Source organism: Haliotis rufescens, unplaced genomic scaffold, assembly GCF_023055435.1.
Source record: "Haliotis rufescens isolate VD_foot unplaced genomic scaffold, xgHalRufe1.0.p SCAF_20, whole genome shotgun sequence".
In the NCBI taxonomy this organism is placed as follows: domain Eukaryota; kingdom Metazoa; phylum Mollusca; class Gastropoda; order Lepetellida; family Haliotidae; genus Haliotis; species Haliotis rufescens.
The window spans coordinates 4,042,323-4,057,467 of NW_025963891.1; the positions used below are offsets into that span (position 1 = coordinate 4,042,323).

Here is a 15,145-nt window from a genome sequence, read left to right on the forward strand (position 1 = left end):
CATGTGACGCCTGTTTCCGCTTGTGCTGCTTGATGCGAGGCGGAGACAGGATATATAGGTGACGGTTTCCGGACATTCTTGTCAATGTGATGCATGCAGCATAATGTATGTTGACAAGCACGGTGACTGCATGTGGACGAAGATATTTCATTGAGGAAATAACAAGCCATCTAACAACATGAGCAGGAAAGAGATTAAAATACATTACCAGGTTACCATTGATCGTGTCAGTTCTGACGCGACACGTTCCCAATACATGCTTCTTCATGCATTAGGTCGTGGACTCTTGGTACCAATAACCACATCGCGACAGGGACATGCAAGTTGAGGATGTGCAAGCCACAATGAAGGAGTAGTGTTACGTTGAGGATGATAGAATAAGATAAACAGTCAGTCAAATTGGCGTGCTGGTCACCGCCATCCCTTCAAGGATAGCGACACACAGGTGATCGCCAAAAGAACCTCTTTAAGAACAGCAGCCTGGATAAGTGAAAGGTTACTGTGAGGTGCTGGTGACGTGATATCCCGTGCTGAAATGAGTGGTCAGAAGTTGTTATTATGTAACCGAGGGAGCGACATGTACCTTCATTGTTTCTGCATTTGTCATCAATATTCACGCACTGTATAACGTTTGTCTTCAACGAACAATATGGACTTTGATGACAGTATTAGTTTGTGATACCCATGGCGAACAGCTTCATGTGTGACAGGTTAGTAAAGCTGGTCTGTGACATGAGTTAGTCAGCTGGACAGCTGCATTTACATTTAGGTTAGTCACGTAGTAAATCTAGGTGTAAAGTCTTAGTCACGTTGTAAATCGTGTAGAGCCTTAGTCACGTTATAAATCTAGGTGTAGAGTCTTAGTCACGTAGTAAATCTAGGTGTAGAACCTTAGTCACGTAGTAAATCTAGGTGTAGAACATTAGTCACGTAGTAAAACTAGGTGTAGAGCCTTAGTCACGTAGTAAATCTAGGTGTAGAACATTAGTCACGTAGTAAATCTAGGTGTAGAGCCTTAGTCACGTAGTAAATCTAGGTGTAGAGCCTTAGTCACATAGTAAATCTAGAGGTAGAGCCTAAGGCACGTAGCAAATCTAGGTGTAGAGCCTTAGTCAGGAAGTAAATCTAGGTGTAGAGCCTTAGTCAGTTAGTAAATCTAGGTGTAGAGCCTTAGTCACATAGCAAATCTAGGTGTAGAGCCTTAGTCATGTAGTAAATATAGGTGTAGAACATTAGTCACGTTGTAAATCTAGGTGTAGAACCTTAGTCACGTTGTTAATCTAGGTGTAGAGTCTTAGTCATGTGGTAAATCTAGGTGTAGAGCCTTAGTCAGTTAGTAAATCTAGGTGTAGAGCCTTAGTCACGTTGTAAATCTAGGTGTAGAGTCTTAGTCATGTTGTTAATCTAGGTGTAGAGCCTTAGTCACGTTGTAAATCTAGATGTAGAGCATTAGTCACGTAACAAATCTAGGTGTAGAGCCTTAGTCACGTTGTAAATCTAGATGTAGAGCCTTAGTCACATAGTAAATCTAGGTGTAGAGCCTTTGTCACATAGTAAATCTAGGTGTCGAGCCTTGGTCACATAGTAAATCTAGGTGTAGAGCCTTAGGCACGTAGCACATCTAGGTGTAGAGCATTAGTCACATAGTAAATCTAGGTGTAGAGCCTTAGGCACGTAGCAAATCTAGGTGTAGAGCCTTAGTCACGTTGTAAATCTAGGTGTAGAGTCTTAGTCATGTAGTAAATCTAGGTGTAGAGCCTTAGTCACGTTGTAAATCTAGGTGTATAGTCTTAGTCATGTTGTAAATCTAGGTGTAGAGTCTTAGTCACGTTGTAAATCTAGGTGTAGAACCTTAGTCACGTTGTTAATCTAGGTGTAGAGTCTTAGTCATGTAGTTAATCTAGGTGTAGAACATTAGTCACACAGTAAATCTAGGTGTAGAGCCTTAGGCACGTAGCAAATGTAGGTGTAGAGCCTTAGTCATGTAGTAAATCTAGGTGTAGAGCCTTAGGCACGTTGTAAATCTCTGTGTAAAGCGTTGCTAGATGCATAGCGTTAGTGGCCAGCACGTTCCGGTGTATAACATTTCAAGAGACGTAGTAGTGAAGCAAATAAACACAGGGACATAAAGCACAAACTGTTACTGAGGATAAAAGTGCAACAGACATCGACGACAACATGAACGATAGTAACTGCAGTGCTACTTCAGCTCACATGATGTCCGTCGTGGATGTGGTGACCGTCACGGTCAGCCTGGTTCTGTGTGTGGTCATCTGTGCCGGCAACACGCTGACCATTGTAGCCGTGTGGAGGACCGCCTCTCTGCGCACCGTGCCTAACATGTACGTGGTGTCTCTAGCAGTGGCAGACCTCCTCGCTGGGGTCATGTCGTTGTACCAGTGTGTCAAATACCTACCAAACATGCAGAAGATATTTGACTGCTATAAATTTATGTGTCTGACGCGACACATGTTACTTGTGACGTCCCTTTGCGCCTCTGTGCTGACCATGGTAGTGCTAGCAGTTGACCGGCTGATGTACGTTAAATTCTGTCTACATTATGACCGGATGATAACGCCACGGCGGGCACTCGTCACTCTGGGTACCGCGTGGGGCTTGGCCATTCTGGGAGGGACCGTCTCTCTGTATCACAACTCGTGGGACAACGCGTCTCATTGTACCATGTTCCAAGTGTTCACAGTTTACCTCCAACTGTACTTCTTCGTCCCCTGCTTCGTTGTCTGCTGCACCATCATCGCCTGCTGCTATTGCTACATCGGCTCCATCTCCTACAGACATCGTCGCGACATCGTACGTCAGGAGCAGATAAGGACACCGAACATCCACACGTCACGACTTCGTCAGGGATGGCCGCTTATACAGATGTTCATATTGGTGTTTGGGACGTTCATGATGTGTTGGACGCCGTGCATGGTGGCGTTAGCTCTCGGGTACACCGTCGGAATCAGCACAGACGTCATGAACTTCCTCATTCCACTCGCAGTCACCAACTGCGGCATGAACTTTGTCATCTACGCTTTAAAAAACTCAGATTTCAGGAGGGCGTTTAAACAAATTCTCTGTCAAAGTCGTCGTTAGACAGGGCGGTAACAGATTACTGCTAAAGACATCTAGTTATGTTGTGTTCAGATCATATATTTGTCTGTTTACGATCATGTCCAAATGTCGTACTTCAATGTTTACTTAAATGTGTACACGTGTTTACATGTGAAGAGTTTAGAGCCATAAGGGCCAATGTCATGTGGAGTCCGTTTTCAGAAAAGCAATGAAAACCATAACCATACGCATGCTAATAAACATTTTTTATTCACATTCTGACAGCAGACATACAAATGTTGCTATAAAAAATATTTAAAAAAACACGAAAAAAACTTACGTTTATAATTTGTGTAAGAATGGAAAGGGCCAATGTTTGTATTTTGGCCCTTTTTGACCTCAGGCATTTGCATGGGATTTAACATGTGAGATTGATAAACTAGTAATGAAAGTATAAACACATACTACTGAAGCTCTTTCAAATGATTTAAACTGATGCCAACTTTGTTGAAATAATTTAAACATAATAATAATATTCACAAACCTTCATAATCTCTTGAACAACCAGTCTCGACCACACACAGAAATGAGAGCTAAAAGGGCCCAAATCTAGCAAAATCAGTTATATCAGTTATTTACAGTTTTATCAGTTTCCAATGTGTCAGATTATTGTGTCAGTGGTAAAGCTCTACAGCATAGATACGATGTTGACAAATGTAGAATATGATGATGAAGTAGGAGAATCTTAGATTTCGAGCGTCGATCAAAGAATCCGGCTATCTGGAGACGCACCAAAGAATAATTGAGCGAGTGAGTGAGCTGGCTTTAAATCGGCTTTGATCAGTTTTCTTGATGTGGAAGGAAAGCTCGAAACTATGCAGGACTTAGACGTTTACTTCTTTGGTAAAGCCTTGGATCATTGAGTGAGTGAGTTGGGTCTAACGCCGCTTTTAACATTATTCCAGTTATATCACGGCGTGTCAGCTTGATGTGGGAGGAAAGCCCGAAGTGATGCAGGTCTCAGACGTTTACCACTCCAGTGAAACCCACGAGCACGGGTATGGTGCTGACAAACCTAGAAACATAATCGGGGCGAACCGGGATTCGAACACACAATCATAGGTTTCTGGCGTGCCCAAGGGACGCAACTCTGCACAGCGAATCACGGTGCCTTAGACGACTGGGCCGCCCGTGCCCCCTTAACATGAATACCCGACTCAGACACAGTATACTGACTCCGACCAGTACTTCAAGTACCATGTTTTAACGTCTTTTGGTATGACGCGGCCGGGGATCGAACCCCGGACCTTTCGCTCTCCAGGCGGACGCGCTACCACTAGACCACGGAGGCGACCCTGCAGAGTAAGAATCGGTGTGTATAAATACCCCGTCCACATGCACCCCTATACACAGGAATGTATATTTGCATACGTGTGTAAATATACTCACGTGAGTATAGTTGTCATGTGAACGCGTTTACTCATGTGTGTATATTCAAATTGCACATTTCCACTGTATGTATCTGTTGTCGTGTGAAGCTTTATGCCAACGTCAGAGGATGATATGATTAATGTATTTGTTGATTTGCCAACACAAAGCAATTGGCAACAGTTCTGTGGTCTGAACATGACGTCTTCAGTATACAGTAATACCAACATTTATTACTTGCCCGTGAAGAGATCACCCGTTTAATAAACATACAGCTGTATTACACATTGTGTAATACCAAAACGCGTGCTTATGTACTCTCGGAACACGTTTCATGAACAAATATTGAAAGCTCTCAACATCCCTTGGCGTATTCAACGACATTGTGTGTGGAGATGATAGATCACTGGGAGGAGCTTATGCACACTCGATGACCCCAGCAACCTTGTTGCTAGGCTGACGTCACATGGCATTGTTTCGCCGATGGAACTTGCAACAAAATTCAACAAATTACGTCATCGGGTATAGTGACGTGATTGTAAACTTTAAGGTGCAAGGCCCCGTTCCACAAGGCGATCGTACTCTAGCGCAACGACAGTCGTTAGTCTAAGTTAAATTATGTGAGTTGTGATAGCCTTAGCACTACGATAATTTTGTGGGACGAACGCCTGAATTCTAAAGGTGGACCATTGTATGATATTAAATTCATACGTTTCAACTTTTGACGTGTTTGAAGTATTATTGTGTTAAACTCAATAGGATTATGCCATGGATCGTGTAGGTGTCAGCCTATTTACACTCAACAGTATAATTCTAAAAACATTATAAATGACAAGTAATAAATAAAATACTAAACTCGCTCTCGTGTAAAACCAATTTTATGAAACTCGTGAATAGTTGTGGTATCTGACTCGCTTTCGCTCGTCAGATACCAGAACTATTCACTCGTTTCATAAAATTGGTATTACACGGGAGCTCGTTTAGTATTCTATATTTATGCGACATCGAGAGCTGGGCGGACGGTGTTTTCTTTGGGTTTCAGGGAGTCAAAAAGTCACGTATAGATTAAATCAAACACATAAACTCACAAAAAACATGAAAAGGTGAGTGAGTGAGGGAGTATGGTTTTACGCCGCTTTTAGCAAAATTCCAGCAATATCACGGCGGGGGACACCAGAAATGGGCTTCACACATTGTACCCATGTCGGGGATCGAACCCGGGTCTTCGGCGTGACAAGCGAACGCTTTAACCACTAGGCTACCCGACCGCCCCATGAAAAGGTGATGTATGGTCAGACGAGTAATGTAACCGTGAAGATCCAGGGTAGAATAGGTCTTCAGAAAACCCATACTTGCCGTAAAAGGCGACTATGCGTGTCGTAAGAGGCGACTAACGGGATCGGGTGGTCAGGCTCGCTGACTTGGTTGATGCATGTCATCGTATCCTAATTGCGTGGATCGATGCTCAGGATGTCAATCATTGAATTGTCTGGTCAAGACTCAAATATTTAGAGACCGCCGTCATACAGCACGAATATTGCTGAGTGCTGCATTAAACAACAAACAAACCAAACATACCTTATTTAAACACTTTAGTTAATGGGGGGGTCCCAACCCGCACCACTAACTTTGTCACCTTATAACCTACCATTAGCTTTTGTTAATTGGCAAGTCATGATGTGATGGATCCAAATTTTGTGGAGAGTTTTCTCTCTGTGTGACGACTATTTGCCAATGACCACCGGCACATTTCGTTCTATCAGTATTAAATATATTTTACTGCCGCTTCAAACAACCATGACTTTCGGAGCCGCCTCAAATTGCTTGTGCTGAATGGAGTTGAGCTATCGCTGCTACTAGTCAAGTCGCGAGTACATTAATGAACGCTGCTTTTGTCCTCGTAACATGAAATAGATTCACAAAATATCGCGATGATTAAATAACGAGGATAGCTGCATATGTATTGATACATATACAGTGAAAACTGATAATCATTTCATTACTTACAGTAATAACAAAAAATACAAAGTGTTCTTTCAAGACTGAAAGTTTGATTTTACGCCGCTTTTAGCAATATTCCAGCAATATCACGGCGGGGTACACCAGAAATGGACTTCACACATTGTACCCATGTCGGGAATCGAACCCGGGTCTTCGGCGTGAAGAGCGAACGCTTTAATCACTAGGCTACCCGACCGTTCCTGCACAGGTAATACTCATATGGGATACATAACGTGCATCACCCCAGTCAACGAGCCTGGTCACCTGATCCCGTAACGCGCCTCTTGCGACAAGAATGGGTTGCTGAAGACCAGTTCTTCACGGGGGAAGGGGTGTGCTTTTGGAAATTACTGATGCACAGGCATTACTGGGTGTTACTGAATACATTATGGATACACAGGCATTACTGGGTGTTACTGAATACATTATGGTTACACAGGCATTACTGGGTGTTACTGAATACATTATCGATACACAAGCATTACTGGGTGTTACTGGGCCAATTATTGATGCATAGGCATTACTGGGTGTTACTGGGCCAATTATTGATGCACATGCATTACTGGGTGTTACTGGGCCAATTATTGATGCACAGGCATTACTGGGTGTTACTTGGCCCATTATTGATGCACAGGCATTACTGGGTGTTACTGGGCCAATTATTGATACACAGGCATTACTGGGTGTTACTGTGCCCATTATTGATGCACGGGCATTACTGGGTGTTACTGGGCCCATTATTGATGCACAGACATTACTGGGTGTTACTGGGCCCATTATTGATGCACAGGCATTACTGGGTGTTACTGTGCCCATTATTGATGCACGGGCATTGCTGGGAGTTACTGTATACATTATCAATACACAGGCATTACTGGATGTTACTGAATACATTATTGATACACAGGCATTACTGGGAGTTACTGTATACATTATTAATACACAGGCATTACTGGGAGTTACTGTATACATTATCAATACATAGGCATTACTGGGTGTTACTGAATACATTATAGATACACAGGCATTACTGGGTGTTACTGAATACATTATCGATACACAGGCATTACTGGGTGTTACTGTATACAAAGATACACAGGAAATTACTGATGCACAGGCATTACTGGGTGTTACTGAATACATTTTGGATACACAGGCATTACTGGTTGTTACTGGGCCCATTATTGATGCACGGCCATTGCTGGGTGTTACTGGGACCAGTATCGATACCCTGGCATTACTTGATGTTACTAAATACATTATCGATACACAGGCATTACTGGGTGTTACTGTATTTATGGATACACAGGCATTACTGGGATTTACTGGGCCCATTATCAATACACAGGCGTTACTGGGTGTTACTGAATACATTATGGATACACAGGCATTACTGGGTGTTACTGAATACATTATGGTTACACAGGCATTACTGGGTGTTACTGAATACATTATGGTTACACAGGCATTATTGGGTGTTACTGAATACATTATGGTAACACAGGCATAGCTGGGTGTTACTGAATACATTATCGATACACAGGCATTACTGGGTGTTACTGGGCCCATTATTGATGCAAAGGCATCACTGGGTGTTACTGGGCCCATTATTGATGCACGGCCATTGCTGGGTGTTACTGGGCCCAGTATCGATACCCTGGCATTACTGGGATCAACTGGGTCCATTATCGATACCCTGGCTTTACTGGATGTTAGTGAATACATTATTAATACACAGGCATTACTGGGTGTTACTGTATACATGCATACACAGGCATAACTTGGTGTTACTGGGACCATTATTGATACACAGGCATTGCTGGGTGTTACTGGGACCATTATTGATACACGGACATTACTGGATGTTACTGAATACATTATCGATACACAGGCATTACTGGGTGTTACTGTATACATGGATACACAGGCATTACTGGGAGTTACTGGACTCATTATCGATACACAGGCATTACTGGGTGTTACTGAACACATCGATACACAGGTATTACTGGGAGTTACTGGACTCATTATCGATACGCAGGCATTACTGGGTGTTACTGAACACATAATCGATACACAGGTATTACTGGGAGTTACTGGACTCATTATCGATACGCAGGCATTACTGGGTGTTACTGAACACATAATCGATACACAGGCATTACTGGGTGTTACTGGGACCAGTATTGATACACAGGCGTTACTGGGTGTTACTGGGCCCATTATCGATACCCTGGCATTACTGGATGTTACTGAATATTTTATCGATACACATGCATTACTGGGTGTTACTGTATACATCGATACACAGGCATTACTGGGAGTTACTGGACTCATTATCGATACACAGGCATTACTGGGTGTTACTGAACACATCGATACACAGGTATTACTGGGAGTTACTGGACTCATTATCGATACGCAGGCATTACTGGGTGTTACTGAACACATAATCGATACACAGGCATTACTGGGTGTTACTGGGACCAGTATTGATACACAGGCATAACTGGGTGTTACTGGGCCAATTATCGATACCCTGGCATTACTGGATGTTACTGAATATATTATCGATACACAGGCATTACTCGGTGTTACCTTATACATCGATACACAGGCATAACTGGGAGTTACTGGGCCTATTATCGATACGCAGGCATTACTGGGTGTTACTGAACACATTATCGTTACACAGGCATTACTGGGTGTTACTGTATACATGGATACACAGGCATTACTTGGAGTTACTGGGCCCATTATCGATACACGGGCATTACTGGGTGTTACTGTATACATTATCGATAAACAGGCATTACTGGGTGTCACTGGGCCCATTATCGATTAACAGGCATTACTGGTGGTTAATGGATACAATATTGATACACAGACATTACTGGGTGGTACTGGGCCCATTATTGATACACAGGCATTACTGGGTGTTACTGGGCCCATTATTGATACACAGACATTACTGGGTGTTACTGGGCCCATTATAAACACAGACACTACTGGATGTTACAGGGCCCATTATTGATACACAGGCATTGCTTGGTGTTACTGGGCCCATTATTGATACGAGTGCATTACTGGGTGTTACTGAATATATTATGGACATACGGGCATTACTGGGAGTTACTGTATACATGCATACACAGGCATAACTTGGTGTTACTGGGCCCATTATCGATTAACAGGCATTACTGGTGGTTAATGGATACAATATTGATACACAGGCATTACTGGGTGGTACTGGGCCCATTATTGATACACAGGCATTACTGGGTGTTACTGGGCCCATTATTGATACACAGACATTACTGGGTGTTACTGGGCCCATTATAAACACAGACACTACTGGATGTTACAGGGCCCATTATTGATACACAGGCATTGCTTGGTGTTACTGGGCCCATTACTGACACGAGTGCATTACTGGGTGTTACTGAATATATTATGGACATACGGGCATTACTGGGAGTTACTGTATACGTGCATACACAGGCATAACTTGGTGTTACTGGGACCATTATTGATACACAGACATTACTGGGTGTTACTGGGCCCATTATAGATACACAGACATTACTGGATGTTACTGGGCCCATTATTGATACACGGGAATACTAGGTGTTACTGAATACATTATGGATACATGGCCATTACTGGGTGTTACTGGGTCCATTATTGATAGAGGGGCATTACTGGGTGTTGCTGAATACATTATGGATACACGGGCATTACTGGGAGTTACTGTATACATGCATACACAGGCATAACTTTGTGTTACTGGGTCCATTATTGATACACAGACATTACTGGGTGTTACTGGGCCCATTATTGATACACAGACATTACTGGATGTTACTGGGCCCATTATTGATACACAGGCATTACTGGATGTTACTGGGCCCATTATTGATACACGGGCATTACTGGGTGTTACTGAATACATTATTGATACATGGGCATTACTGGGTGTTACTGGGTCCATTATTGATACACGGGCATTACTGGGTGTTACTGAATACATTATTGATACACGGGCATTACTGGGTGTTACTGGGTCCATTATTGATACACGGGCTTTACTGGGTGTTACTGAATACATTATGGATACACGGGCATTACTTGGTGTTACTGAATACATTATGGATACACAGGCATTACTGGGTGTTACTGGGCCCATTATTGATACACGGGCATTACTGGGTGTTACTGAATACATTATGGATACACAGACAGTTACTGGACACATAAAATCGACACGCAGGCATCACATGGCTTTTTCAACACTATATCCAACCTGCACGTATAATAATGTGCCTGTGTATATATCCACTCATGCATGTGCCATTCTCTCAGGCTCTACTAACGCGTTGAACTGTATCTGGATATTAATAATCCAGAGAATTCATATTTCCGCCTGATGATCCGCGCTTACTGGGGCGTCTCGGATTCACGTTAATATACACCGAAGTATGTCTGACCTATTTAACTGATCTCTAACAAATACAACGTGAGGGTGTGGGTACCTGCTGTGGAATGCACATACCCATGGACGTGTCCTCTGCACTCGCCGACCTCACAACACAATGAAACTAAGTCCAACAGTCGTATTAACTCGTCATTTACCGAACACGCTTGTCGATAAGGAAATTTCATGCTTTCGCTCAGTCATTCACAGATTTGGCGATGTTTGGCGATGTTTCTCGCTCACTGACGAGCGTATCGCCCTGGATCATATATGCGCATGAACTGAAAACTTCCAGCATTGCTTTGGTTCTGGTGTGAAAAACATGATGAGGATAACTTATGGCTTGCTGGCGTCTGGGTACAGTTTGAATGATATTTTATCAATTTACTGCTGTGCTACTGTTTAGCCGTGGAGGTCTGTGACCTCGGTTTCTCCAGCCGGAGTGGCCGGTATAGACAGCTGACCCAATCACATGAGATTACTCCCTCGACACGCGCATTCGCTTCCTCATGCGCTCCGGGGGTTGTAAAGGGACGGAGGGAGATGAGACAGGAGGGTGTGACCGAGGACTGACTCACTCCACGTGGGTAGAACACCATCGTTGTGCAGGATACGAGTGACAGTCACCGTCCTATATGTGCCCCGGTCTGTGTTTGCCCCACCGGGAAGGAAGTTTAGCAAGCCTAACTTGTAAGTGTTATTGATAGAGTTATAGCCACTTAGAGAGAGTTGTGTCATTATTTGTGTCAACATGTTTGTGAATTTGTCATATTGAAACTAAACACGGGCCGATATCCAGATTAAACAAAGAAGATGTCACCGACAATAAAACAGCTACATTAAACAGTGATTAAACGATACATTCGTCCGGGAATGGCATCGAGAGCACGGCTAATACATGGGATGATTCCATTTTGAAATCGCTTCATCATTGCGGGCAGGCGGATTCTCAGGGCGGAGTTCAGTCGGCGGTTGATGTGTGGGGAACTCTGACAGCTTCCGTGAATTCCACAACTGCTGGAGTATGTACTACCGTTTTGAAAGCCGGCGTGAGTAACGACTTTGCAGTAGTGTACATGACGTCGTTTCACCATGGAGTTAACGACTACCGCTTTTCTTGCAACCCCCGAGTACACGCCCAACAGTACGTATATTGAATCCAACACGAGCCATGTCGTCGAGTCAGACCGTGGACTAAATGTAGTAGACGCTGTCGTTATTGTCGTGCAGCTGTTGCTGTCCGTCGTCATCATCGGCGGTAACGTACTCACCATCTTAGCTGTGAAGCGGACACCACGGCTCCACACAGTGCCCAACATGTATGTCGTGTCTCTCGCCTTCGCTGACTTAATCGTGGGCATAGTCCTGCCCTTGTATGCTGTGAAAATGTTTCCAGGGATGGAGGACCTGTATAATGATAACAAATACCTCTGCCTCAGCCACCCGGTGGTGCTAATTGTGTCTGCAGGGTGTTCAATGGTGTCCATGGTCCAGATCTCCGTGGATCGTCTCATCTACATCGTCTACCCCTTAAGGTATGAATACATTGCAACAGCTCGCCGAGCTAGGATAGTCATCGGGACCACCTGGGCAGTGTGTCTCTTCTATGGTACTCTCCCCTTATACTATAACAGATGGGACGGTGTGAAGCCATGCGATGTGTTTACTATCTTACACACAGAGTACCAGATACATGGCCAAGTCACTATATTCTGCGTCTGTTGTGTGGTAGCGGGGGCTAGTTATGGGTACATCTTCAAGATATCACACCAACAGCGGAAGGCAATGCTGGATGTCACTCGCCAGAGCATTGAGACAGACACCCGGGTCGTGGTGTCCACCTTTAAGAGAGAATGGCCAATGATCAAAATGTTTTTTCTAGTGTTTGGTGTGTTCTTTGTCTGTTGGTTTCCCTCAATGGTTGGGATCGTGCTCGGAAATACAGTCGGGATCTCAATGACCGCCATGAATCTTATAGTAGCGTTCTGTTTGTTTAATTCTGGAATGAACTTTTTTATATATGGTATGAAAAACAAAGACTTCTACCGTGCGTATCGTCGGATGTTGTGTTCTGAACGGTTCCGTTACTCTGAACGCTCGGACACAGCCGCCAGGTCCGCTTCAGGCAATGAACTGATACATACGTGATACCGCGTGGATAGTACGGTGACACCATTCAAAATGCAGTGTACACGATACGGAGATGCAGAAATGGAGTCACGATGGAGTCACGATGCAACATGGATGGTACGGTGATGCATAATTGATACAACATGGAAGATACGTCGATGCATGATCGATACATGGATGATACGGTGATGCATAATTGATACAACATGGATGATACGGTGATGGATAATGGATGGTACGCTGATGCATAATTAATACAACATGGATGATACGGTGATGGATATTGTATACATGGATGATACGCTGATGCATAATTGATACAACATGGATGATACGATGATGCATAATTGATACAACATGGATGATACGATGATGCATAATTGATCCAACATGGATGATACGATGATGCATTTTTGATACAATAAGGATGGAACGGTGATCGACTCACGATACAGCATGGATGGTACGGTGTATATGTCGCAGCGATACAGACATGATGCGAGGATATAGTGAGGATAATGACTGATACGTTTTCCCGATACACCATGGATGATACGGTGTGTATGTCACAGTCACAGTGATACAGGCATGATACGATATAATGATACAGAGTGGATATTACGATGATACACAGGATTCAGTTAGATGATAACGACACACTATCGTCGTCGTCACACATTATAGCTAAAATGGATAGAATAATCATTAATGTTTTCAGCATGTTATCAGATTTGCTTTGCTTGTTGTTTAACGCAGCACTCATCAATATTCCAGCTATATTACAGCGGTCTGTAAAACAATCGAGTCTGGACCAGACAATCCAGTGATTGACATCATGAGTATCGATCCACGCACTTGGGATCGATGACCTGCATCAACCAAGTCAGCGAGACTCACCACCCGATACCGTTAGTCGCCGTTTACGACAAGCATAGTCGCCTTTTACGGCAAGTATGGGTTGCTGAAGACCTATTCTACCCCTGGAATCTTCACGGGTCGCATGTTATCAGAAATAAGCGGGCCACTGTAACTTGATAATGCCCTTATATTGCTTGACGACGGACCATTATCACGCACGTTGTTAGGTGACGTCATACGGATATGGAAAGGTGACGTCATGTTCAATAGTTACGTCATATGGTTTGTTCTATGACGTTTCTATATTCGTAAAAGTGGGTCAGTGAAATTCGTGTTGATTGCACTAAATGTTTCAAAACCGATATTGTTGTTTATTTTTATTTGATAACAAATTCTATCCGTTTTAGCTAGTGACTGAGTGAGCCGGGCAGTTAATGAAAGACCTCGGGCTTCTGCAAATGATAATACCCTGAAAAATTGCGTAACCCTTATAGTATACTATAGTTATTCAGTCAAGGTACGGTGTGATATACCTGTCATGGATTAACATACGAGTTATTCAGTCGAGGTAAGGAGCGGGATATTACTGTCACGGTACACGCGTTATTCAGCCAAGGGGGCAGCGGGGTAGCCTAGTTGATAAGCGTTCGTCACGCCAAAGACCCGAGTTCGATTCACCACATTGGTACAATGTGTGAAGCCCATTCGTGTCCCCGCCGTGATAATGCTGGGATATTGCTAAAAGCGTCGAAAACCATACTCACTCACTCACTATTCAGTCAAGGTATAGACGATATTTCATGTGTCGACTTAAATATCACTTTTCTCTCATCGAGTGACGGTGGAAAAGGAGGTCAAGAGGTGAGAGAAACATGATATATGAAATATCCTATTTATTATATACTTTCTGTGTAGTTGTATACCGGAAAATTAAATTATTTCATTACAAATGTAAAAGCTTGAAACGTAAATTATCCCTTCCTAACACACAGGGGAGGTTCATCACCCCTTGTATTTGCGAAAGTAGTTTCGCGTTTGCAAACTCTTAGAAAATATAAACAAAAGTATCAAAAAATATTTAGGGTCACGAAAATTCTTTATCATACATTTCGATATGATTATATACAGAATCAACTTTAATAAAAATAGTCTTGAAAACTAGGAGACCGCCGTTGGAAGCGAAAGGATACACGCTGT

The 15,145-nt window shown here is 43.2% G+C and overlaps 2 protein-coding genes across 2 annotated transcripts; both read left to right on the plus strand.

Annotated features, from left to right (window-relative positions):
- Nucleotides 1-18: 18 nt before the first annotated feature.
- On the plus strand, nucleotides 19-3,432 carry LOC124142700 (lysophosphatidic acid receptor 1-like). The gene has a single exon (XM_046511289.2). The coding sequence runs from the start codon at nucleotides 2,179-2,181 to the stop codon at nucleotides 3,097-3,099; it is 921 nt and encodes a 306-aa protein (XP_046367245.2). The 5' UTR covers nucleotides 19-2,178; the 3' UTR covers nucleotides 3,100-3,432.
- Nucleotides 3,433-10,987: 7,555 nt separating this feature from the next.
- LOC124142699 (adenosine receptor A3-like) lies at nucleotides 10,988-13,943 on the plus strand. The gene has a single exon (XM_046511288.2). The coding sequence runs from the start codon at nucleotides 12,053-12,055 to the stop codon at nucleotides 13,106-13,108; it is 1,056 nt and encodes a 351-aa protein (XP_046367244.2). The 5' UTR covers nucleotides 10,988-12,052; the 3' UTR covers nucleotides 13,109-13,943.
- Nucleotides 13,944-15,145: the final 1,202 nt, after the last annotated feature.

What these genes read in the sequence shown, in the direction of transcription:
- LOC124142700 (XM_046511289.2), top strand. Translation starts at nt 2,179, where the DNA reads ATGAACGATAGTAACTGCAGTGCTACTTCAGCTCACATGATGTCCGTC.
- LOC124142699 (XM_046511288.2), top strand. Translation starts at nt 12,053, where the DNA reads ATGGAGTTAACGACTACCGCTTTTCTTGCAACCCCCGAGTACACGCCC.